At 32.0% G+C, this 24,144-nt stretch overlaps 1 protein-coding gene across 2 annotated transcripts in view; it reads right to left on the bottom strand.

The window, feature by feature from the left end:
- Positions 1-24,144, bottom strand: part of LOC139486618 (serine/threonine-protein phosphatase 6 regulatory ankyrin repeat subunit B-like) — a 28,443-nt gene that overhangs the window by 1,240 nt on the left and 3,059 nt on the right. The window contains exons 2-10 of one of the 2 annotated variants that reach the window (XM_071271546.1): positions 19,521-19,569; positions 18,642-18,740; positions 14,218-14,316; positions 13,589-13,687; positions 12,752-12,850; positions 10,732-10,830; positions 9,948-10,046; positions 8,028-8,126; positions 564-7,198 (exon numbers count right to left, since the gene is read on the bottom strand). In XM_071271546.1, the coding sequence (XP_071127647.1) occupies positions 7,115-7,198; positions 8,028-8,126; positions 9,948-10,046; positions 10,732-10,830; positions 12,752-12,850; positions 13,589-13,687; positions 14,218-14,316; positions 18,642-18,740; positions 19,521-19,538 (795 nt within the window). In that variant the 5' untranslated portion in view covers positions 19,539-19,569 and the 3' untranslated portion in view covers positions 564-7,114. Of the gene's footprint in view, positions 1-563; positions 7,199-8,027; positions 8,127-9,947; positions 10,047-10,731; positions 10,831-12,751; positions 12,851-13,588; positions 13,688-14,217; positions 14,317-18,641; positions 18,741-19,520; positions 19,573-24,144 lie in introns of both variants that reach the window. The other variant, XM_071271545.1, reaches the window with a different exon arrangement.

Here is a 24,144-nt window from a genome sequence, read left to right as displayed (position 1 = left end):
TATGATTTCCCACACACTTTTGTCATAATGGCCACTCAGCTCATGATGGCGACCGTAAAATTTCTTGAGCGTTGACTTTAATTAGATTGATTCATAGCCCTGTCTTATCAACTTTTGAGAAAGCAGTTTTCCTCGTTCAACAAAATCAACGTTCTTTGAGCTAGCTGTAGAATAACGTATCAATTGAGACACATATACTCCATATGCTGGTGCCGTTTGGATCTGCTACACAGAAATGGAAAGTTGACTATAGGAAAATTAAAAGCATCGCGTTTGTCATAAATTATGGTATTTAACCTACCATCAGTAGTCACTTCGCGAAAAAGATCTAAATATGAAGCAGATTTATCTGTGTCGGTAGTATTTCCAATTTCAAGTTCACTTGACTATATTAAATATAAGTGGTCACTGAATCTATTATTATTAAGAGACAGTACATCATCAAGATACCGAAAGGTGAAAATAAAAGATTGGGCTAATTTCTTTTCTCCTTTCTGTACAAGCCCTTGGATAAATTCTGCTTCATATGAATACAAAAACAAATATTATAATAAAACACAAACCTTTTGGAAAATATACCCATTCTTTCTTTTCAACGTCCATTCCTGCTCTCCCCATGTATATCCATATACCTTCCGTTGATTGCCTTATTATTGGGACCTTTTCTCCGACAAGAATTTTTGCCAAGCTACTTTTTCCGACAGAATAAGGGCCAACCAAATAAACTCTGTTCCAAAAACATTTCAGGAAACTTTCGTGCAATAATTCTTGAAGTTCACCGACATGTTCAACACCGAGTCCTCTAAGTTCTCTTTTAAGTTCTGTCAAAATTTTGATAAAGAAATGATATTGGTATTTAGTGGATACCTTAAGCAATATTAAATAACGCTGAAAGCCAATTATCTAAAAGTCATGTGTCTTTACAATATAAGCGATTAATGCCAGTTCACCGTGGTGGTTTTAAATGTCGATAAATATTCATCATGAGTTTAATTTTGTTATGTGTCAATAAGCATTATTCTATCTTGCCCGCTTATAATGTCAGAGCATCTGTATGTGTCATAATACTATGGTGTCACTCAATGAAATTTGCTTACCGTATAGTTCCGTTCCCATTTACTGTCTCGCGTTTTTTTATGATTAATGTTGGATTTTTTCGAGTTATGTTTCCTTTAGGAAAAATGCTGTCAATTGTATTTTCCAAACGAAATTTTCACACAATACTGACTTCTTATACAGGAGTGTGCTCTTTACGCAGAAACTGCACCAACAGGGATACGTGGAGAAAAGATTTAAAATGACACTATAAATTTTATGAACACCGTATCGAATTGGTTGATCTAAACACAGTGTCTGTCTGACTTAACTAATAACATGTGTAGCACGTCTTTGATTGTAGTTTACTATATATGTAGTCTGTATTCTAAGCACCGACCATGACCTGTTCCCGAATATGACTGTTATACGACGTGTCTCGGTATTTTATGCATTCCACACTTATATATTTAATTTTGATGTTTCTGTTATGGCTTCGAATGAATAATGTGTTTTGTCTAATCGTATGTAGTCTAACTACTAGGAAATTGCAACTTTACTGACAAAGAGCGTCATGAAACATTTTTGGACTATTATTGAAAAAATAATTGATAAACTTTGAGATTGCAAGTTAGTTATGTAAGCGTGTCCCTGTTTTTGATATGCTTTGGTATCTGTTCTTGAAAGAATATACTCGTTTTGTTCTATCATATCATCTATGTCGTCTATCATAATAGTTGTATGTGCGTTTCTATGTGATGAATGTTCTTTCGTGTGATTGTGCTGTATTTCTGTCACGTAGTGTTGACATTTTAGCGCTGCATATTTTAAACCATTTTCATAAAGTGGGAGGTTTGGTTAGCCATTAAAACTTTTTACTTAAAATGGCCTGTACCTAGTCAAGAATATCATTGTTGATATCTAACTGTTCGTTTCTATATATGTTGGCGTTTGTTTTTGTTGCCCTTCAGTGTTCCCGTTTATACTTTGTTTCCTTGTTATAATTGATGTGTTTCCCTCGGTTTTTGTTTTTTACCGTGATTTTTTTTTCTCTCAATCGATTTATTACTATTGAACACTGGTATACCACTGTTGTTATCTATTTTAGTTTTCTATTGGCATTTTGACTTTTTAAAAATAAATGAGTTCTAAAGAATCTTTGAGTAAAATGGAAATTTAAATATTCTAAAGATTCTTAAAAATTCTCGGTTCTTTTCTAAATTCATTTCTATCAAAACTTTAGATTTTTTAATCCTGTATACCACCATTCCCAATGTGAAATTAAAAAATTGCCTAGAAGAAATAATCCACAATGCCTTTCAACAAGAAAATGGTTGCTTACGCTATAAATTTAGTACTTTGAGATTTCATAGGGCATATTTTGTTAATAGTGAACAAAAGGGTCAAACTTCCGGTTTTTAGTGGAGTTCGCGTTGTTTCTTATTTCTTATTTATTACTGTTGATGTAAATGTCTTTTGTTTTTATGAGTCTTTATTTACTCATTGGTTTTGATTGTTTTGTCTTACCTATGTCAGTTTTGTTCACGAATCGTTGTAAATATAATAGAATTTAAGGAGGCTCGAGGGTATAAAAATTCAGAAAAAAATCAAACATTTGTTTTTCATTACAAATTTTATTTATTTCCTTTTGTAGTTGTTACTTTATCATATGGTACATAAATCATTCAAAACAATCAATTCATGTTGGCCCCAGATGACTTTCAAAATGTATACATCATTGAAAAAAAATCCAAATTATCTCCCTTTGGTGGAAAATGCCATTTTTTGGCTCTAAAATTGAAATATCTTTTTCAACTCATCGGTGACCTATTTTTTTAATATATAATTTCCATAAAAGCTGTACTAAAACTAAATTATTGTAAAATTTTAGCGTTTTCTTTAATAAATTTCTTTTGTTTATTTCGATATTACCTTTATTTCTCCTATTACTTCAACAGAAAAAAACCACCTTTACAAAAATGTATGCTTTTTTCGAAGGCAGATTGTGAGCGCAAATGAACGGTGACCCCACTTTTTTATTTTATTTTTCTATTAACTATAAGATAAAGTTCATTAATAGAAAAATATAGAGAAATCCTATATAAATGATTTAGACCCGCGAACCCCCTTAATGCGGGTGTCATACAAGTGAGAGGTTTAGCGCTATAAAACCAGATGCAATCAATCATTTTCTACAGAAGAAAATGTCTGTATCAAGTCTAGAATATGACAGTTGTTATCCATTCGTATGATGTGTTCGAGCTTTTGATTTTGCCTTTTAATTAGGACTGATATCTAGAAATTTTCTATGTGGTTCGGTTGTAAAATAATCTTTACGACAAAAGAGATGATATCAGCTGCCCAGTTGTGACCTTTTTAATTTTTAACCAAGAGTTCCAAAGGGTTAAGTTAAAATTATCACTTCCTACCTTTGATAACTATTTTACAGACGCAATCACTAGTTGGTTGACCGTTATGGAATACCCGTAATAAAGATGATATCGGATATGTTACTAATGTAACTACAATCCTGTTCCCTTTTCCCGAATGTGACCAACCGAATTTGACTATTTACCGGCTTTGGTATAACACGTGCACGAGCAACACGTCAGATGCCACATGTGGAGCAGAATCTGCTTACCCTTTCTACCCTTTCGGAGCACCTAAAATCCCCCTCCGTTTTTGTTCGGGTTCGTGTTGCTGTTGTACCCTTATTTAACACATTTGCGCCTATTATGTCTGTTTTGTTCACGCTCTTTGTCAGTATATTTGCCGCACAAGTGGGAGGTATAGCGCTATAAAACCAGGTTCAATCCACCAATTTTTTACATTTGAAAATGCCTGTACCAGTCAGGAATATAAAAGTTGTTGTCCATTCCTTTGGTGTGCTTTATATCCCTTGCTTTTGCCATTTGATTAGGGACTTTCCGTTTTGAATTTTCTCGGAGTTCAGTATTTTTGTGATTTTACTATCCACTTGGTATATGGTAAAAAATTCTAAGCTCACCTGAGTTGTCCAGCTCCTAAAGAAATATAACACATACAAAATGGATAAAAGTACTGTATACATAAAGTTTTGATCTTTTTAAGTATGACTTGGTGTATTCTTAGATCTCAAAGTGTATATAACCGTAACTAAGATTAGCGGGAAAAACAAGAATCGCATTAAATAAAAAGTCAGTTTCAAAACGCTCTTTTGAGATTACATTTACTATGTTTGGCAAATCTTTTGGAAATTTTGTTCGTCAAAGCTCGTCAGCTTCGTTCTTTATATTGCCTTTTTTATTTGAGCGTCACTGATGAGTGGTTTTAAGACCAAACGCGCGACTGGCGTACACCATTTCAATTTTGATATATATAATGGGTTAACTTATCCTATAACAAAAGAATATGATCGAAAATCCATGCAGTCACAAAAGCAAAAATGATTTCATATAAACTTAATGACTAAAGACAAGTTTATACTACTGAACCTACTAAACTTGCTGATTGTATGTATTTTTTAAATTATATTTTTATAACAGGGTCATATCAGCAGTCATTCTAAACCTAAAAGCTAAATAGAACTTTTTTTCACTAGGGGAAATTATGTCGGTATTGTTTGAGTCGGATATCATCCGTCAGTTTTTCAATCGACTGTATAATGAATAGCGGGATCCAATCAAACTGGCAGTATTTCTTCTTCTCATAAAAATTTACAACGATGACGTTAAACACTCTAGAAAAAGTTGTTGCCAAATTAGTGTTATTTTATGTAAAATGTGTGCACGTGCATTTTGAAATCTCAACATTCTGAAAACGAATGTTAGATAAATTTTGGTAGAGTCCTAGCTTGTACAAAAGTTAATTTGGAGCACACTTGCAAACTAACTCCATTGGTGTTAGACCAGACCTTTGTTTGCATTTAAGGACAGCTGCAGGCCTATAAAAAAAAAGTCGGCTCCAGTCCAGTCATGAAGAAAGTTCTAATAAAGACCACAAATGTGCACGGGTCAGTGATGAGAACAAACTTGTGTAGTCATGGTGTTACAGCATTGCTAGTATTTGTAGTATACAATCTATCTTTTATTTTAATGTATACCCCCATTGAGTTTCATAATAAAATGTACATACTGGCAGTTTTGGATGATGGGGTCAATTACTTGTTGTACAGACCATCTTGAGATATGAAAAAAACTGATTTGATGTGACAACTATGTATTTGAAATCATTACATATATCAAAGGTTCCAGTCAATCTGTGGCACTACTTAGAAAATAAATCAAGATACTATATGAAGCTGAACTTCTACTTCGATTGTAAATTTTGATTTCAATTTCAATTAAATATATATGATGTGAGCACTCATTGACAGCAAGATTTTTCACGTGACAGAAAAAATACAATGTATATGAAAATGAATTAAGAAGAGTGCACACGTTGAAATCTCTCGCTTTTTTTTTTACTAATCATTGATATTATGTTAACAATCTTAAATATAAGGCTTTATTACAACTGTCACATAAACTTAACATTAACCAAGAAAACTTAACATTGACCATCAAACCATGAAAATGAGGTCAAGGTCAGATGAACCATGCATTCTTCCATACAACAAAAATAGTTGACCTATTGCTTATAGTTTAAGAAAAACAGACCAAAACACAAAAACTAAACACTAAACAATAAACCGTGAAAATGAGGTCAAGGTCGAATTCAACCTGCGCAACTGACATATAGATCATAAAATATTTCCGTACACCAAATATAGTTGACCTATTGCATACAGTATAAGAAAAAAAAACTCAAAATCTTTACTTTGACCACTGAACCATGAAAATGAGGTCAAGGTCAGATGACACCACCTGGTTGTATTTGGTTGTATATGTACACCTTACAGTCCTTACATACACTTAATATACTAGACCTATTGCTTATTGTATCTGAGATATTGACTTGACCACCAAAACTTAACCTTGTTCACTGATCTATGAAATGAGGTCGAGGTCAAGTGAAAACTGTCTGACGGGCATGAGGAACTTGCAAGGTATGCACATACCAAATATAGTTATCCTATTACTTATTATTAGGGATGTCAACTCGGTGAAGATTTGCTAATCGATTACTCGTTGGCTTTATCGAGCGATACTCGAGTACTCACTCGGTAAAACATTTACTTAAAAGGGAAACACAAAATTATACCTATGTTCTGTATTGTAGGTCGTTGTCTTATGATCGTAAAATTCTCAACATTATTACCAAGGACTAAAAAATAGTTTTATACCATAAGTAATAGCTCATTTACTACTTGTACTAATTATGTAAACTGGTAATAATCTATTCAAGTAATTAATCAATATCTATAGAAAAATTATTGCTCAAACAACAGTATTTGAGAACCGTAAAAAAACACATTTAATTATCAACAAAGGGGTATTGATTGGATGCTATTAATCATTTGCAGAGGGTTGCTTTTTCAGAGACGTAGCGATTCCTTAAATTTAATAGTTAACTAACAGTACTGCTGATGAAAATATATGCTCTGACGGTACAAAGATGTGGGAGGGACTAAGATTAGCTAAAAGTGTAAGCCTTGGAAAACGCTCATGTTCATATATCCTACACGTACTTCGGTTTGGAGAAATTTTAAATGACAGTTAAACGCAAAAATTCGAATTGTATTTTAATTTTTAGTAATTTTGATTATTATATAATTTCCCGTGAAGCGCTCTTAATAAAAATATTTTTTTGTTTAAACTTTTTGATAATCGATACTCGGTACAACCGAGCGATACTCGAGTATTCGTTGACATCCCTACTTATAATAAGAGAGAATATGAAATTACAAAAAATCTTAACTTTTTTTTCAAATAGTCACTGAACCATGAAAATGAGGTCCAAGACTGACGGAAACTTCGTAACATGAGGCTACAATATACAAAGTATGAATCATCCAGGTCTTCCACCTTCTAAAATATAAAGCTTTTAAAAAGTTAGCTAACGCCGCCGCCGCCGCCGGATCACTATCCCTATGTCGAGCTTTCTGCGACAAAAGTCGCAGGCTCGACAAAAATATATTCATTTGGTTTTTGATAAGGTTTTAATTTTGGTAAAAAATGTTTTGTATTACCTGAATAATTCTTCCTACACTTGGAGTTCTTGCTAAATCAAGGACGGTTTTGCCCTGAAATAATGATAAATAAAAAAAAACTGTAACAACAAGATCAAATGATATAACATCGGAATGTAAGCGGGATGTTCTGCTAGCCATCAGATCGGGTTCAACACACAAAAGTTGTTCTTAAAATGTCCTCTAACAAGACAGAAATATGGCTGTTGCTATCTACAGTCCATGTCTGTGTGGTTTGGTGTTTGATTTTGTTGTAGTCGGTGTTTTGGTTATACCGTTATTTTCCTCTTATAGTTAATGTGTTTCATTCGCTTTTAGTTTTTTATTATGGGTTTTTGATTATCTCCGCGTATCTCTTTCTGCTTAATCAAATAATAACAATTGAGCTGCGGTATACTACTATTTTCTTTATTTAGTTATAATGTCGATGGAAACTTTTATAATTGTTATGGCTGTTTACGAAATTTTAAAAATTCTAATGAAAGACGAAAATCTACGCTTAAATGATATTCTACCTTTTTGGAGATTTTACTTAACATGGATGTGGACTAAAAAGGTTATTACGTATGCGTTTTGATATAAAAAAAATTTGTCATTTTCGGTAAATAACTTTCAAGGCACCTCAGCTCTATATTACTCGATATTTGAGGATTATGGAATGAAGTCTGTATAATTAGATGATATAAATATATTAGGTCCAATTCTAATCTACTGGTTGATACGGAACATAATACAACCGAGTATAGAAAAGAGAAAGAAAAATAAAAAAATCAAGAATTGCACACAGCACTTTCACAAAAAGATAATATACACATTTTACATGGCATAGAAATACTATAAAATGTATATACTTATTGTGTTATTTCCCGACTACAATACTTACTGCAGTATCTGTCATATTAGGCTCTGATCCGTTGTTCATTAACACTGCAATCATGTATTTTAATCCATTTCTGGCTGCATAATGGAGAGGTGTTTGTCCCTGTTAAAAACATTAAAAAAAGTCAATAACAGGTATGTTGTTATTCATAAAGGCTTACTATCGGTATCTATTATAAAACATAATTTCAAAAAGGTCTTTTGAGATGAATAACAGAAATACAAGTGCTGTTTTTTCTGCTTTTTGTGTTGTTTTGTATTAATGGGCTGATTGTGGACTATTGACGATACCCTATATCATTTGTCTTTCTATTAGTATTTCAGTACATTTTATACCTATCAGTAGGTTTCTCGACGACAGACCTTGTCGTCTTTTTCAATAGTTAAGAGTATTGTGGAGACCTTAAGTGTTTTACAAACGTTTGACATGCATACATTTGACTTGCTATTTTGCTTTATAAGTTTAAGTGCCTGCATTAATTTATGACCGCAATTTATTTGTATCGAATAAATTGATGTAATGGCCCTTGTATTTGATTTGAGATTTATTTTATTGTGAAATCCAATGTATATAAACTCATCATAGATACTAGGATTAAATTTTGTAATAACATCAGACGAGCGTGCCGTTTACAAAAGACTCATCAGTGACGCTCGAAAAAAAAAATGCCAAATAAAGTACGAAGTTGAAGAGCATTGAATACCAAACTTCTAAAAAAGTTTACTGAATACAGCTAAGGTAATCTATTCCTGAGGTAGAAAATCCTTAGTATTTCATATATTCAAAAGTTTTGTAGACACTTAATTTATAAATATGACCATATCAATGATAATTCATGTAGTACAGAAGTGCTGACTACTGGGCTGGAGATGCTCTCGGGGAAGTAAACTCCACCAGCAGTGGCGTCGACCCAGTGGTTTAGCCTATCAAAATCATGATAATGTCTTAGATCGTTATAAAAAACAGCTGTATAAACAGTTGTGTGAAATATTTATTTTTTACTCCGCCTCAATTATATAAGACCTTTACATCGAATTTGACATACACGGTCAACCCAAAAACAGAATCTATGTCAAACGAGAAGGTTATAATACTATAGTTATCAACTATCCTGACATAGCAGCAATATAACAACTTCACCTGCATATGGGAAATTCATTCCCAACTTATGTCAGTCCCACTCAAACTTTTCAAAGTGTCTGAGCAGAAAGCTAATGAACTAGATGTATGTGTCGTCATTTTTTCTAAAGAAAAAGTTCATCGGAAGGTACTTAGACCTTGGTGATAATTATTCGGTATCAACTTCACAAATAATACGCGGTGGTCTTTTAGGTATAGATTCTGGATACTGACGTTGTTTAGCATCTTAATAACGTGTTATTCTTGTATTTGTCGTATTGAAGATTACTTTTACTGTTTCGTTTGTTTTTATTACTATCCATTTGACGTGACATATACATCCCGTCGTTGTGTTATAATTGTAATATTATAATTCTCGTATTCTGGTCTTTCATTTTTGCTAATGTGCTTTGTCTATATGCCTTTTTGTGTATTTCTTTGCAATTAGGAATTTGCTCTGTACTTATACATCCATTATTGGTACATAGTAAAATGACAGTACCAAGTCAGAAATATGACAGTTGTTATCCATGTGTTTGAGCTTTTGGTTTTGCCATCTGATTAAGGACTATCCTTTTTGAATTTGCCTCGAAGGTCAGTGTTTTTGGTAATTTATTTTTTTATATATATCATATGGGCAGTATTTAATGAGATGGAACTTTATGTTATAAGACTATGATTGTCAAACACAAATATTGATCAAAAACTAAATTGAAGCTGTATATTATAAGTATGTATACAAAAAGTATTTGGGAAGCAGTCCCTGTTTTCATGAAGATTCCAATTATAATATGTAATACCCACACTTTTATCTGCCTTATTTGGATCTGATCCTCTATTGATTAATTCAACAATAGTTGTCTCAGATTTAGTACTAAGAGCATCATGCAGTGGTGTCAATCCCTGAAAATAAAGTGGCTTTCCTGAACAAAGTTGTCAATTTGTGTAAACAACCCACTGCTAGGTTTTATGTGAGTAACACAATTCTTCCGATACAAAATATTTTAAAATACTTTTTTTATTTATACATTCACGAATATTTGTAATATTCTTGTATTTTGACCTCGTTATATACTGTCAATCAACTAGAATAGCGAACCTACTGAATAAGACAATAAGACAATTTTATGAAGATGTATGGGCTTTGTTCATTGTTGAACACCGCACAGTATTCTATAGTTGTTAATTTGGTCTCTGGGGAAGTTTTGTCTAACAGGTAGTCATATCACATTTGATATATGTTAGACCAACATTTGGAATATTAAGTCAACTTTGTATACATTGTTATCATTTAGGATTTACAATTATGTACTTACTTTGACGACGTTTAGGTAAAATGTGTAAAATTTATCTATAGAAAACACTTGCCAGGTCAAACGAAACTTTCGAATAAAACATGAAACAAATGGTCTATGAAATAAATGGAATCTATAACATGTATAAGAAAATTAGATATTCTGTTATATGATTCGAGTGTTTGACAGGCCTAAGTAAACTAGTCCCCATTTATTAAATGTATATTAGTAGATTTTATTCTAAGCTAAAGCTTTATTCATAATAGCTGTCTTCACTAGACTACGATACTCACGTTATTATCTGCAGTATTTGGGTCAGATCCTCGGTTGAGTAATTCAGAAACTATGTGCGTATGTCCATACTCAGCTGCGTAATGCAATGGTGTTTTCCCCTGTATTAATAGGTGTACAAAAGAAACAGAAAGTTAAACTGAACATATAAATTAATATAAACAGCTGATGTATATACAATTGAAAATAATCGGTAATTCGCAATCTTTACTTCTTTTTTTATGTCGTAATGGTATTTTGGCAAATCTGCAACCTAAAAATTTCTTTTAAATTTCAAAGATATTTTTTTTACACTCGGTTATATCTGGATTGTATTATGAAATTTGAAAGTCAGGAATTCAACTTAGTTTAACAAAAATGAGACACCCAATGTATTAGTTGACAAGAAACTGATAACGCAAACATTAATGAAAAGACAAGCTTGTCAACAAAATTTCTCATATCAAAACTTGAAAAAGGATAAATGAACCCCATCAGAGTTCAGGGTTGTTATCAGGTACCCCGGAAATACTTCTCATTTGAATGAGGTGACACATTTTTTGTAATCACATTATATTGGCTGTTTCATATTAATAAATAATTTGTTGGTCCATTTTTTAAGCTAAACCATATTGGGGTATATGATTTAGACAATAGTATTTAGAAAAAGATAGGCATAGTAAATATGATTATCTGTTTATGTATAAGAAAGAGAGCCCGATGTTCCAATATGTTCTATGATTGATTTAAATGTATTTAACAACAATCAGTTCATGTTATTTACTGCATATTTATAACAGTGTTTTTGAAAAGCTGGCGGGGGATTTAAGCACACGTCAAACTAGCTAAATACTACAAAATAGTATACATTACAAAGTATGTCTATGCATTGATAAGTGGTTATGATTGTTTTGTGTCTATTTTTAACGGATTATTTGGATGGTGTTAGATAGTATAGTTTATGTTACTGCTTATATTTAGTAATTATGGCTATCCTTTCTTTGCATAAATGATTGTAGGTTACAGTCTAATGATTCGGTTTTCATTGAATGTGTGGTTAACGTAGGGCGTACACAAGTATAAGCCGGTATCCTTGAGCACTTATTGGCCACACTGTAAACGTAACATACTTATATGTTTATGCTTATATCATAATATATTATATGTAATATATCACTCTTACTGCTGGAATATAATCTCTTACAATAAATTAGAATATCCGTTGTCTTTGTCTATTTTGGCTGCGGCTCTGGTTGATTAATATTTTATAGAAATAGTCATTCGTATATCTTTGAGGACTATTGTGTTTGTCGGTATGAATATTTTTCTAGCATTTAGTCATACGTCATTTATCGATTTGTTAAAATATTGATGACTTTCATTAATAAGACAACATATAGATCAGCAGTGAAGTTCTGGTGAGTCTTATGTAGACGAAACGCACGTATGATGTATTAATTATAAGCCTGTTACCTTTAATGACTATTTGCATGTCGAAATGTCATATTGTAATGTTAATTTGTATATTTCTTTGTCATGAATGTTCTTGCATTTATTTTCACTGTAGTTCTGTCAACTAATGTTGTCATTTTAATGTTATATTTAACACTGCCATAAAAGCGCAAGGTTTGGCTAGCCGCAAAACCAGGTTCGACCCATCATTTTTTTCTTGAAATGTCTTGTACCAAGTCAAAAATGACAGTTGTTACCTTATCTGTGTGTGTTGCTTTGTCGTTTTGGTCTCTTGTTGCACGTCAGTGTTTCTGTTGTTTCGTTGTTTTCCTCTTATAGTTGATGTGTTTACCTCAGTTTTAGTTTATAACCCGGATTTGTTTCTCTCATTTGATTTCTGATTTTCGAGCAGCTGTATACTACTGTTGCGTTTATCTATGATATACTTTTAAATTGCGCACCGAACGAATTCATCTTACATGTAATTTAGTACAATGCAAATTTGAACTCTAGAGCACTCATGCTTGTAATGAATACGTATATATATATAATAAGATTTATCTTTGGTATTTGTTAAACTGCTAATCTCACTTTTTTATCTACAACATCTGGCTCTGATCCTCTATTCAATAATTCTAATGAAACGTCTCCATTCGTGTTTAAAGCTGCGAGATGAAGTGGCGTCTGTCCCTAATTCAAGAATAGTATGTGTTTGTTTTATGTCCAATATGGAGATGATATAGAGTAATTCTCATTTCTGTACATTAATTTAAAATTCAAGATAGAAATATATTGATTTAAAAAAAAATAATGTTAAACAATTATAAATGTATATGCAGAGGCATACTAAAGAGGGCTAATCAAATTATGACTCGAAGAAAATAGCACCATGCAAACCCTTTCTTGTCGTTCTCATAACACTTCCCGTTATAAAAAAAACCATGTGCACCAGCTTTTAAATATTTGTAGGAAGAGGTCATATTTTATTTGTTGCATATTTGAGTCATTATTATACATGTTATATGTTACCAATGTTTCATATCAAATTAATATCTGTCGAAGGTAACTGTTGTTTAAGATCTAAAATAGCTTTGGCTTTACTAGCTATGTTATATTTATTATACAATTTGCACACATGATGTACTTATATTTTATTACGATCTAAAGAGTTTTATACCGACTTCAATTTTGTTGATCCAAATGAAAAGGTGCGCATGAATGTTTGGTGTGATGAAAAAACTCATCTCTTTCAAAAACTAAAGATTGACAACCAGTAAAGTATAATAATATTGCAATTGATCAGGTTTGCTTCGAATATCTTTACAAAGACACTAATATAAGGTAAAGATTAAAAAAATCTAAATCTCTAAAACTGAGATAATTAAGACACTATAATTTGTTGCGATATTATCTCGTAAAGATACACACTTTGTTATCTGGTATGTTTGGATCTGATCCTTTGGTAATTAATTCAGACACTATATGTTGAGATCCATATTCAGCTGCATAGTGAAGTGCTGTTAGTCCCTGTATAGAATATGATATTAAAATTATAGATTGATGGAAAGTAACACTGTTGGTATGAATATTGTCTAATTACCTACATTACAGGATAAGATGTTCGTAGGTCACTGGTTCATAAATTATCCATGCAATTATAATTAAATACACCATACACATGATCCAATAAAGTCAATGTTTAAGGGCGTATCTGTAAGAGGGTAGTGCATGTTTAACATGTTTAAATCTGTAAGATTATTTGGATAATGATTGAATTGATTGATTACATTTCAGTTTAAGATGTTAAAACATTTGCTGAGTCAAAATGTTTTATTGTCATTTTTGACATTAACAAACATGGTATTGTAAATACAAATGATAACACCGAATTTCGTGATGTCCTAAATACAATTAAAAAAAACAAAATATTAAATAGAATGTTATTTCTTCGTGTATATGTACTACATTTATGATTTCTATTATTGATATTTAAACTTGTTTTATTCGCAAAAAGTAAAATAACAAAAATACCAAACTTTGAGGATCATTTTACTCACATTTTTATCTACCACACGTGGATCTGCTCCTTTAATAAGTAATTCCGAAGCGATAATTTCTCTTTTATGTATAACTGCATAATGAAGTTGTGTTAATCCCTGTTTAAAAAGGTGTATACAAGTATTATACCTTATTAGGCTTACAAAAAAGGTCCGTTTAATACTAAAATAGATTTTTGTGAAATGCAAACTTACGTTGATTCTTATGTGAAGAAAATATAGAACTGATGTAACACAGGACATATGACAGTTAATTAGCCTTCTTTTTGGTTTCGCTCATTTCAAAGGATGTATGATGACGTTCAGCATCATTTTGTCACTGTTGAATTATTGTCTCATTGGGAGTCTTATTTCATGTCTTTATTTAAAAATAAATCGATTGACCATAAAATCAAACTTAAAATCAAACGCACGCAAGAACACCTGTATCGTTTTAAAAGACCCAATAAATTCAAAAGTATCATTTATCAACATCTTAAGAAGCACAGTCATCCTATTAAATATTTAACAGTTCAACCTTTAGAAGTAGTAAATAAGCAGCCTGGTGAATCTCATTCCAAGTTTGTACGATCACGAAAAATAAATGAATTAAATTGGATTAAAAAATTACAGACAGTCTACCCTCTCGGTCTTAATGATAATATCATGGGAATTGGCAATATATCAAGAACCGATTCTGTTAACATTTTGGATATAGTTTCTAAAACTGTTCGTAAAAACCGTTCTCATGGACGCAGAAAAAATCGCAATCAAAGAAAATTTCGGACCAACCATACAAATATTTCGGACCTAATTTCCATTTCAAAAAACAACGGCAGACATTATCTGTTAACCAAGCTTTGTTCTTTATCTATAAATAAATTAAATAAAATTTTAGAGGATTGCAACACAATTTCATATTACAGTCCTAAGTATGAAATTGTCCAAATTATAATGGCATATTGTTATTCTAAACTGTTTCCAAAAATTGATCGCCCTGAAGATCATAAAAAACATTTTATTAAAATAAAGTATGTCAATAAAGGTTTTGATTTTGTAAATATTGCCGGTATTTTTAACGACCATTCTGTTAAAGACCAAATTCCTGGATATTTTGATAATACTGAACTCCCTCTCATTTGTTATATTTACAAGAAATCTACCCGAAAATATGTGTTTAATTATAACCAATTGTGTAAAGATGTAAATATCACTGAAAATACACCATTGTCGTGTAATTGCAGTAATTCAGAATACACCTATGGACCAATTTCCCATGTTATAACAGGAGACCTTAACATCGTTCGCGACCGAGAGTTAAAATCATTCCTCAGTAAAGGACCTAAATATCGTCCCCCGTCAACTATTAACTGGAATGAGTGTCGTAATATCATCAACGACTCACTCCGCGCCTACTGTTTGAAATGGGTAAAACGGGAAAAAGCTGACAAAAAATCTTTGGACTCTTTTTTTAATTCAGTAATGAAGATAGTTGATATTCGAATACAACATTTTAAAGAACATTTTACCCTCAACAAAAACTATAAAAACCCTATTTCGCGTATCAAAAATAAACTAACAGAACTAGCCAAGGAATTTGTTTTTGTCCCGGCTGATAAAGCTGCTAATAATATCATTATTGTTTGACGTAAATTTTATATAGAGGTTCTGCAAAAGGAAATCACGAATTCACCAACATTCCAACTGACTTCATTTTCAGAAAACGACATCTGTAACAAACATAAACTTTTAGCTACTTCTTTACAAGCAGAACCAAACACAATGAAAGTCCCAACTATGTACTGGCTTCCGAAGCTGCACAAAAAACCTTACAAATATAGATTTATTTCATCTTCCAGCCATTGTTCAACTACTAAATTGTCTGTTTTACTTACTAGTACACTTGGTACAATAAAAAACCTGATAATAAATTGTTCAAATAAGGCCTTTGAAAATAGTGGAATTAATTACTTTTGGAGTGTCAAAAACTCGTTGGAAGTACTTGATAAATTGCATGCATATATTGGTGATTTTGAATCTGTTCAAAGTTTTGATTTTTCTACCCTATATACCACTTTGCCTCATATTCTTATTAAGAAAAAATTCACATCCCTAATTAACTGGGCATTTAAAAAGTCGGAATGCGAGTACATATGTTCAAACTCTTTTAGATCATTTTTTAGTAGCAATAAACAAAAGAACTATGTCAATTGGACATGCTTTGATACTATTTATGCACTTGAATTTTTACTTGATAACATTTTTGTTCGCTTTGGAGATTCCGTATATCGTCAAGTTATTGGAATTCCAATGGGGACTAACTGTGCACCACTTATTGCGGACCTGTTTTTGTATTGTTATGAGTTACAATTTATGACTAAAATTAGCAAAGACCCATCAAAACAACATTTGATACAAAAATTTAACAATACTTTTAGATATTTGGATGATATATTGGCTCTAAATAATGACGACTTCAGTATGTATACTAAAGAAATTTATCCTGTAGAACTTACTTTAAATAAAGCTAATGATAACAATGACCACTGCCCTTTCCTCGATCTTGATATCTATATCATAAACGGGAAGCTTAATACAAAAATTTATGATAAAAGAGATGATTTTTCATTTCCTATTGTTAATTATCCATTTTTAGATGGTGACGTTCCCTTGTCACCATCTTATGGTGTTTATATATCTCAACTTGTACGATTCGCTCGTGTATGTAACAATGTATTAGATTTTAGCGAGAGAAATTTATGTATTACTGAAAAATTATTACACCAGGGTTTTCGATATCACAAACTGGTCAAAACATTTACTAAATTTTATCACCGGTATAAGGAAATAATTCGTAAATATAACTCAACATGCAGACATCTTATACGTTCAGGTATTTCACATCCAAAATTTTATGGAAATATTCTTTATAAAGCACAAAAATGTCAGTATTCTCCTCAGAAACTAACAAAACCTTTAAATAGACTTATTAAAAGGGGATATAGTTACGATACTGTTGTCAGGTCATTAAAGATTGCATATTTTGGCTTTAACATTGATTCACTGATAGGGTCTTTGCATCGGAACTAAACACATTTATTTCTAAAAAAACAGTTGTTGGCATGACACGGGTTATGTTCTTCTCATATATTTTATGATAGTATGATACTAAACCCCTAACGGGAGGGATTGTACCTGATATTCATATGATGAAGACATAATCTTTCAATCAGTTTAATTGAGGTCTGGAGCTGGCATGTCAGTTAACTGCTAGTAGTCTGTTGTTATTTATGTATTATTGTCATTTTATTTATTTTCTTTTGTTACATCTTTTGACATCAGACTCGGACTTCTCTTGAACTGAATTTTAATGTGCGTATTGTTATTCTTTTACTTTTCTACATTGGCTAGAGGTATAGGGGGAGGGTTGAGATCTCATAAACAAGTTTAACCCCGCCGCAATTTTGCGCCTGTCCCAAGTCAGGAGCCTCTGGCCTTTGTTAGTCTTGTATGATTTTAAATTTTGGTTTCTTGTGTATAATTCGGAGTTTAGTATGGCGTCCATTGTCACTGTACTATTATGCATATTTTAGGGGCCGGCTGAGGGACACCTACGGGTGCGGGAATTCTCGCTGCATTGAACACCCATTGGTTGCCTTCGGCTGTTGTTTGCTCTATGGTCGGGTGGTTGTCGCTTTGACATATTCACCATTTCCTTTCTCAATTTTATTAACTTTGAATATGTAATATCTAATTAGACTTAAGATGGCCAGCAGATGAGTTAAATGTGGTGGAGTTCACATATTGAATATATTCAGCTTTAACCAGTGGTCCTTCCTAATTATTTCTAAATGAAGTTCTAAACATAAAAATGCAATCATGATATAATATTGACTACAAATGTACTTTAAATCTCGAAATCACGTATCGGTAGACTTTGTACAGACCGAATCAAAAGATTGAGTTTACGTTCAGCAAAGAAGTAAAATCAAAAAAATCCGAGGAAAAATTCAAAACGAAAAGTCCATAATCAAATGAAAAAAATAAATGATAAAACACATTAATCGAATGAACAACAACTGTTATATTCCTGACTTGGTACAGGCATTTGCAAATGTAGAGAATGGTGGATTTAACCTGGTTTTATAGCGCTAAACCGCTCACTTGTATGACAGTCGTTCATACTATATCATTAAAATGTTGAGACAATGATGAACTAAATAAGAAATAAGATATGTCGTCCTATATAAATCCCAAACGGGCGTCACACTAGAGATTATTCCACGTTTTATTGAATTCTTGTTCTAGAGTCTTTAGTTTTCTTTATTGTGTAAAATTGTTACATTTTTGGTATAAAAAAAACACATTTTATAAACCACTTCTAGAGAGTAATGATAAGACTATTAAATATGAAATTAATGTAATTATCCGTTTGCATAACTTACATATATATCTGTTGTATTCAGTTCTGATCCGCGGTTTATATATGAAGAGACTGCTTCTAATGAATCGAACTTAACTACGTGGTGAAGTTGAAGGTCTGACTTTAAAAAAAAATAGTATGTTACAATTACAAATAAATAGTTTAATGAAGGAATTTAAGCAATTAACCCGACAATCACATCATGTAGGATTTTGATCCTAAAAATGCGTGTTTGTATCTTTATTAAACAGGATGCTTGCCCCGCCTCGAAACAAACAATAGTGATTCTATTTCTATTTTCATTATAAAAATACTAATTTAAATGACCGTTGTATTTATACATTTATAGGCGTTTTTGTGTTTTTCATTTGGTTAGACGTATTTTCAAAATATGTTTGATATAATTAACATGACTGTGTACACAGCTACTTTTGCATAGGTATTATTTCTGTACTTAAAATCTGTAGTACTGGAAATTTACTTGTAATATTTAGTACTATTTCTTTACTTTAAAATTATTGTAATATTTAGGTACTTGTATTTTCCAGTACTTGATTTGTACTCAAAATATTGGTACAAAAATGATGCCAACAATGATCACAGTATTCCATGTTTGAACATCATAACTTCAGTAGATTTGAAAAAGACAAACGTTCACAAAATGCTGAAAATGTAACCGTGCAACACAAAATCTGTAGTACTTTAATTTCAAGTACAAATCAAGTACTGTAAAATACAGGTACTTAACTATTACAATGATTCGTAAGTAACACAATAGTACTGAATATTAAAAGTAGGTTCCCAGTACTACACATTTGTGGTACATAAATAGTACATAAATAGTAACTATGCAAAAGTAGCTGTGTAGATGTGCTAATTTTGTACTAGATAATAAAATTACCTTGCTCAGATTGTTCATTTTCAACTGCGCAGTCAATTTGTGTAGATATCTTCTTGACAACAACAAAACAAAAGCAGTGAAAGTATTAATCTATTGCCACACGTTTTACATAATAACACATTTTATAGTGTAATTATTACATATTGATATACCATTTTAGGTTAAATAATGAATATGTATTAGAGTATCTGTTTACGTTGCATCTGTAATCCTATTATTCTGCGGTTATTGACATCACTAGGATATGCATTTACCTTGTTAGGATAAGCAGCCAAATTAGATAAGACGAATATATCGATTACATTTGAATGTTTCAAAGGTATTTGTTCATTCTTTATATTTCTTAAATAAAGGCAAAAATAGTATACCGCTGTTCGACATTCATACATCTATAGAGAACAAAACAAATCCGAGCTAAAAACGAACCCGAGTGACACGCATCAAATACAAGACAAGAGAACAACCACCCAACAGAAACACAACATTAAAATGTACATTGTAACACACACAGAAACGAACTTTAATAAGCAATGGCCATTTTCCTGACTTAGTACAGGGCATTTTAAGATATAAAAAAGGTGGTTTGAACCTGGTTTTGTGGCATGCCAAACCTCCCGCTTTATTGGAAATGTTGATTATAACATTAAAATAACAATAATTCACGACAGGTCTACAACAATACAAATAAATGAGAGAAAATATAGGACAGAGAGACAAACGATTAATAACCAACACCAGGTACCTGGTTAAAAATTTAATACGCCACACGCACGCCACCTCCACACAAGACTAACCAGCGACGCCCAGATGAAAAAAGTTTGAAAGCCAAAATAAGTACAAAGCTGAAAAGTAGTGGGGATCAAAAGTTCCAAAATGTTGTCACCAATACGGCCAGGTTTATCTACCTGGGACAAGAACATCATTAATATTTAGATTATTACATACTTGTGCAAACAGTAAGTTTTATAAAATTTGTAAGGGTTCTGCGGAACCCAGTGTGGCGGCTACTTTTGCTGTAAATTGCAGGATCAACAAAAATGAGGGAAAAAATCAATACAAATATTCCGCTTGATACTATGTTTGGATTGTTTTAAAAACTTTAACTGCAGACTGGATGTAATGTTAACTGGAAGAAATACTAAGTCCATTTATAAGTAAATACAGATACACAGGTACAAAATATTAACAAAATTTCCTTATAGATACTAGCTTAATTTTGATCATAAACAAGCTTCTGTCCTAGTTTGGTACAAATAAAAAATAGTACATAAGAAAGTTATCAAAATTTTTGAAAATTTAACCACAGAGTGAATGTGTTGTTTCCTAGCAGAAAAAAAGGCCATTTAAAGTAAAATATGGAAAAAATGGATTTGTCATTTTACAAAATTTACTTCTGGATACTATCTTATGATCATAAACAAGCTTCTGTCCAAGTTTGGTACAAACCAAGGATAGTTTAAGAAAGTTATTAGAATTTTAAAAACTACAACCACAGAGTGATGTAATGTTTTCCCACAGAAAAACTAAGTGCATTTATAAGTAAAATACGGAAAAAATGGAATTTTATTTTCACAAAATTACTTCTGGATACTATCTTATGATCATAAACAAGCTTCTGTCCAAGTTTGGTAGAAATCCAGGATAGTTTAAGAAAGTTATTTAAATTTTAAAAAACTTTAACCACAGAGTGTATGTAATGTTTTCCCGCAGAAAAACTAAGTCCATTTATAAGTAAAATACAGAAAAAATGGAATTTTATTTTCACAAAATTTACTTCTGGATACTATCTTATGATCATAAACAAGCTTCTGTCCAAGTTTGGTAGAAATTCAGTATGGTTTAAGAAAGTTATAAAAATTTCAAAACATTTAACCACAAAGTGAATATTTGTGGACGCCGCCGCCGACGACGACGACGGAATGTAGGATCGCTTAGTCTCGCTTTTTCGACTAAAGTTGAAGGCTCGACAAAAATGACTATATAATAGGTACACATGATTAAATTGAAGTGGTGACCAGCCACAGAATAAAAACGGATAACTTACAAAAATTCACAGCCTTGTTAGCCATAATCAGTGTCACGCTCAAAATGACGTCCCATTTGAATTACTAAAACGAGTTCCCAAAATTAAGAAAGAAATAAGATGAAGTTCAAGATTAGATTTGTATGACATCTCTAACGCTTATTATATATAAACAGTGAAAATTACAATACTAATCAATATCAAATTGTAGTAGTAAATAGATAATTAATTGTATTATTTAGCTATGTCGCTGAATCAAAACCAAATATATAGTGTAAATTTCGTTGATCCAAACTAAAATCTACTAAATGAACTGTATGATCAATTGTCTTTACCATAACACAAGAATACAACAGAAAAAATAAGATGTATAACTACAAACGTTAAGACATCAAAAAGAGGAAATAAGTTGATTTATTCCATCGTAGAAAGTTTGAAACAAGGTATATGTAAGTACTAAGTACTCAAATTGTAAAAATATAAAGGCCGTTTATCCATGAATAGAATAATTCATATGTCTAGAATTTTCACAAAGCAGTAATAGTATAGGTCTCGAGATATTCTTATTCAAAATGCGGTGTTGATTATTGTTTGTCATTTGTTGTTTTCGTAAAGAGCATCGTTGAAAATAAGGGCGTTATTTTACAATAAGAAAAAAAGGCACCAATATTAAGTTTACAGTTCTTTCATCACTAGTTATTTTTCCAATATTTAACTTAACTGAATAACTTAAACAAAATGTTTGAATACCTACCTAAATATGCTGTAGAGTTGTCAACATTATTTTTTTTCAAACGAGACGCACGAAATGTTTAAAATCATTTTATAAAATGTCATGTTGAATGCTAACAAAGAAATTAAGCATTTGTATATTGAAGAAAATTAAATTTACAAATAGTAGTATAGAATTCCTATATATTAATTGGATTGAATTGTACATATAGGAAAACCTTCACCTAAGAAACTGTATAATATATGAATCAATACGTTAGACGTAGATCTAGCTTAGTCAGATTTAAAAAGCAGACGCCTTAAAATTATTATGTGCACTTCATTCAAATATTTCTTTGCATTTCATATCCACATCGTAATTTTAAAAGAGCTTGAGGTCAGTTTTTGACGCGCAGACACTTGGTCCCAAACATGATTGATAATGGTAAAACTTCTTTCCGATTATGTTTATCAGTATTATGTGTTTTAAATGGAACACATTTGTCATTAACAAGTAGAAGTGATGTAAGGAGACATTCAGACTCAGACATGTACATGTGTTTGTCCAAAGAACGTTTCATTGCATTCAAAAAGGTAAGAAAAGACATTATAGTTCACAACACACTACACAGGAACACAAATAACTAATCAACATGAACCTTAGCGAAAGCTATTGCATGTGCTCTAAGAGTATTATAAGATCCTGCTGAACTAGTGGCGACAGTCGTGGTGCTCATAACTTATAATAAAAACAAGAATGTGTCCCAAGTACACAGATGCCCCACTCGCACTATCATGTTCTATGTTCAGTGGACCGTGAAATTGGGGTCAAAACTTTAATTTGGAATTAAAATTAGAAAGATCATATCATAGGGAACTGTGTACTAAGTTTCAAATTGATTAGACTTCAACTTCTTCAAAAACTACCTTGACCAAAAACTTTAACCTGAAGCAAACGGACGGACGCACAGACGGACGGACGAACGGAGGCACAGAGCAAAAAACATAATACCCCTCTACTATCGTAGGTGGAGCATAAAAAGGTTGCGGCAGATTTTTTTGGAATTATGACAACTGACTTACGATTACGACAATTGGAACGCTTTAAAACAGAGGAGGAAGTAATTGCCTGAACATATGTCTTACCATACCACTTTAAACACGTGCGTGTACCGAGCTGCTATTCAGTGTTTGTCATAGGTTTTTGTTCGTCATTATCCTTTTCCGTTTATTTTCTTATTACAAACTAGGTCAATTTTTTTTTATGTGTTTGATAAACTTGTTGTCAAGTCGTGGTTTGAAAGCAGTACTGCATGCACATGTAAGAGACAAACAGAATATTCCAAAGGCATATCAAAGCGCATCAATCGAAAAAGAACTGACAAACCATGTCAAACAAACAAATGGCGACCAGAAGACAAGAACAATCTTCCGACTACAATAATTTATCATGTTCTATGTTCAGTGGACCGTGAAATTGGGGTCAAAACTTTAATTTGGAATTAAAATTAGAAAGATCATATCATAGGGAACTGTGTACTAAGTTTCAAATTGATTAGACTTCAACTTCTTCAAAAACTACCTTGACCAAAAACTTTAACCTGAAGCAAACGGACGGACGCACAGACGGACGGACGAACGGAGGCACAGAGCAAAAAACATAATACCCCTCTACTATCGTAGGTGGAGCATAAAAAGGTTGCGGCAGATTTTTTTGGAATTATGACAACTGACTTACGATTACGACAATTGGAACGCTTTAAAACAGAGGAGGAAGTAATTGCCTGAACATATGTCTTACCATACCACTTTAAACACGTGCGTGTACCGAGCTGCTATTCAGTGTTTGTCATAGGTTTTTGTTCGTCATTATCCTTTTCCGTTTATTTT

The sequence above is a fragment of the Mytilus edulis genome, chromosome 8 (genome assembly GCF_963676685.1).
Source record: "Mytilus edulis chromosome 8, xbMytEdul2.2, whole genome shotgun sequence".
NCBI lineage: Eukaryota > Metazoa > Mollusca > Bivalvia > Mytilida > Mytilidae > Mytilus > Mytilus edulis.
This window is presented reverse-complemented; position numbering and strand designations above follow the sequence as displayed.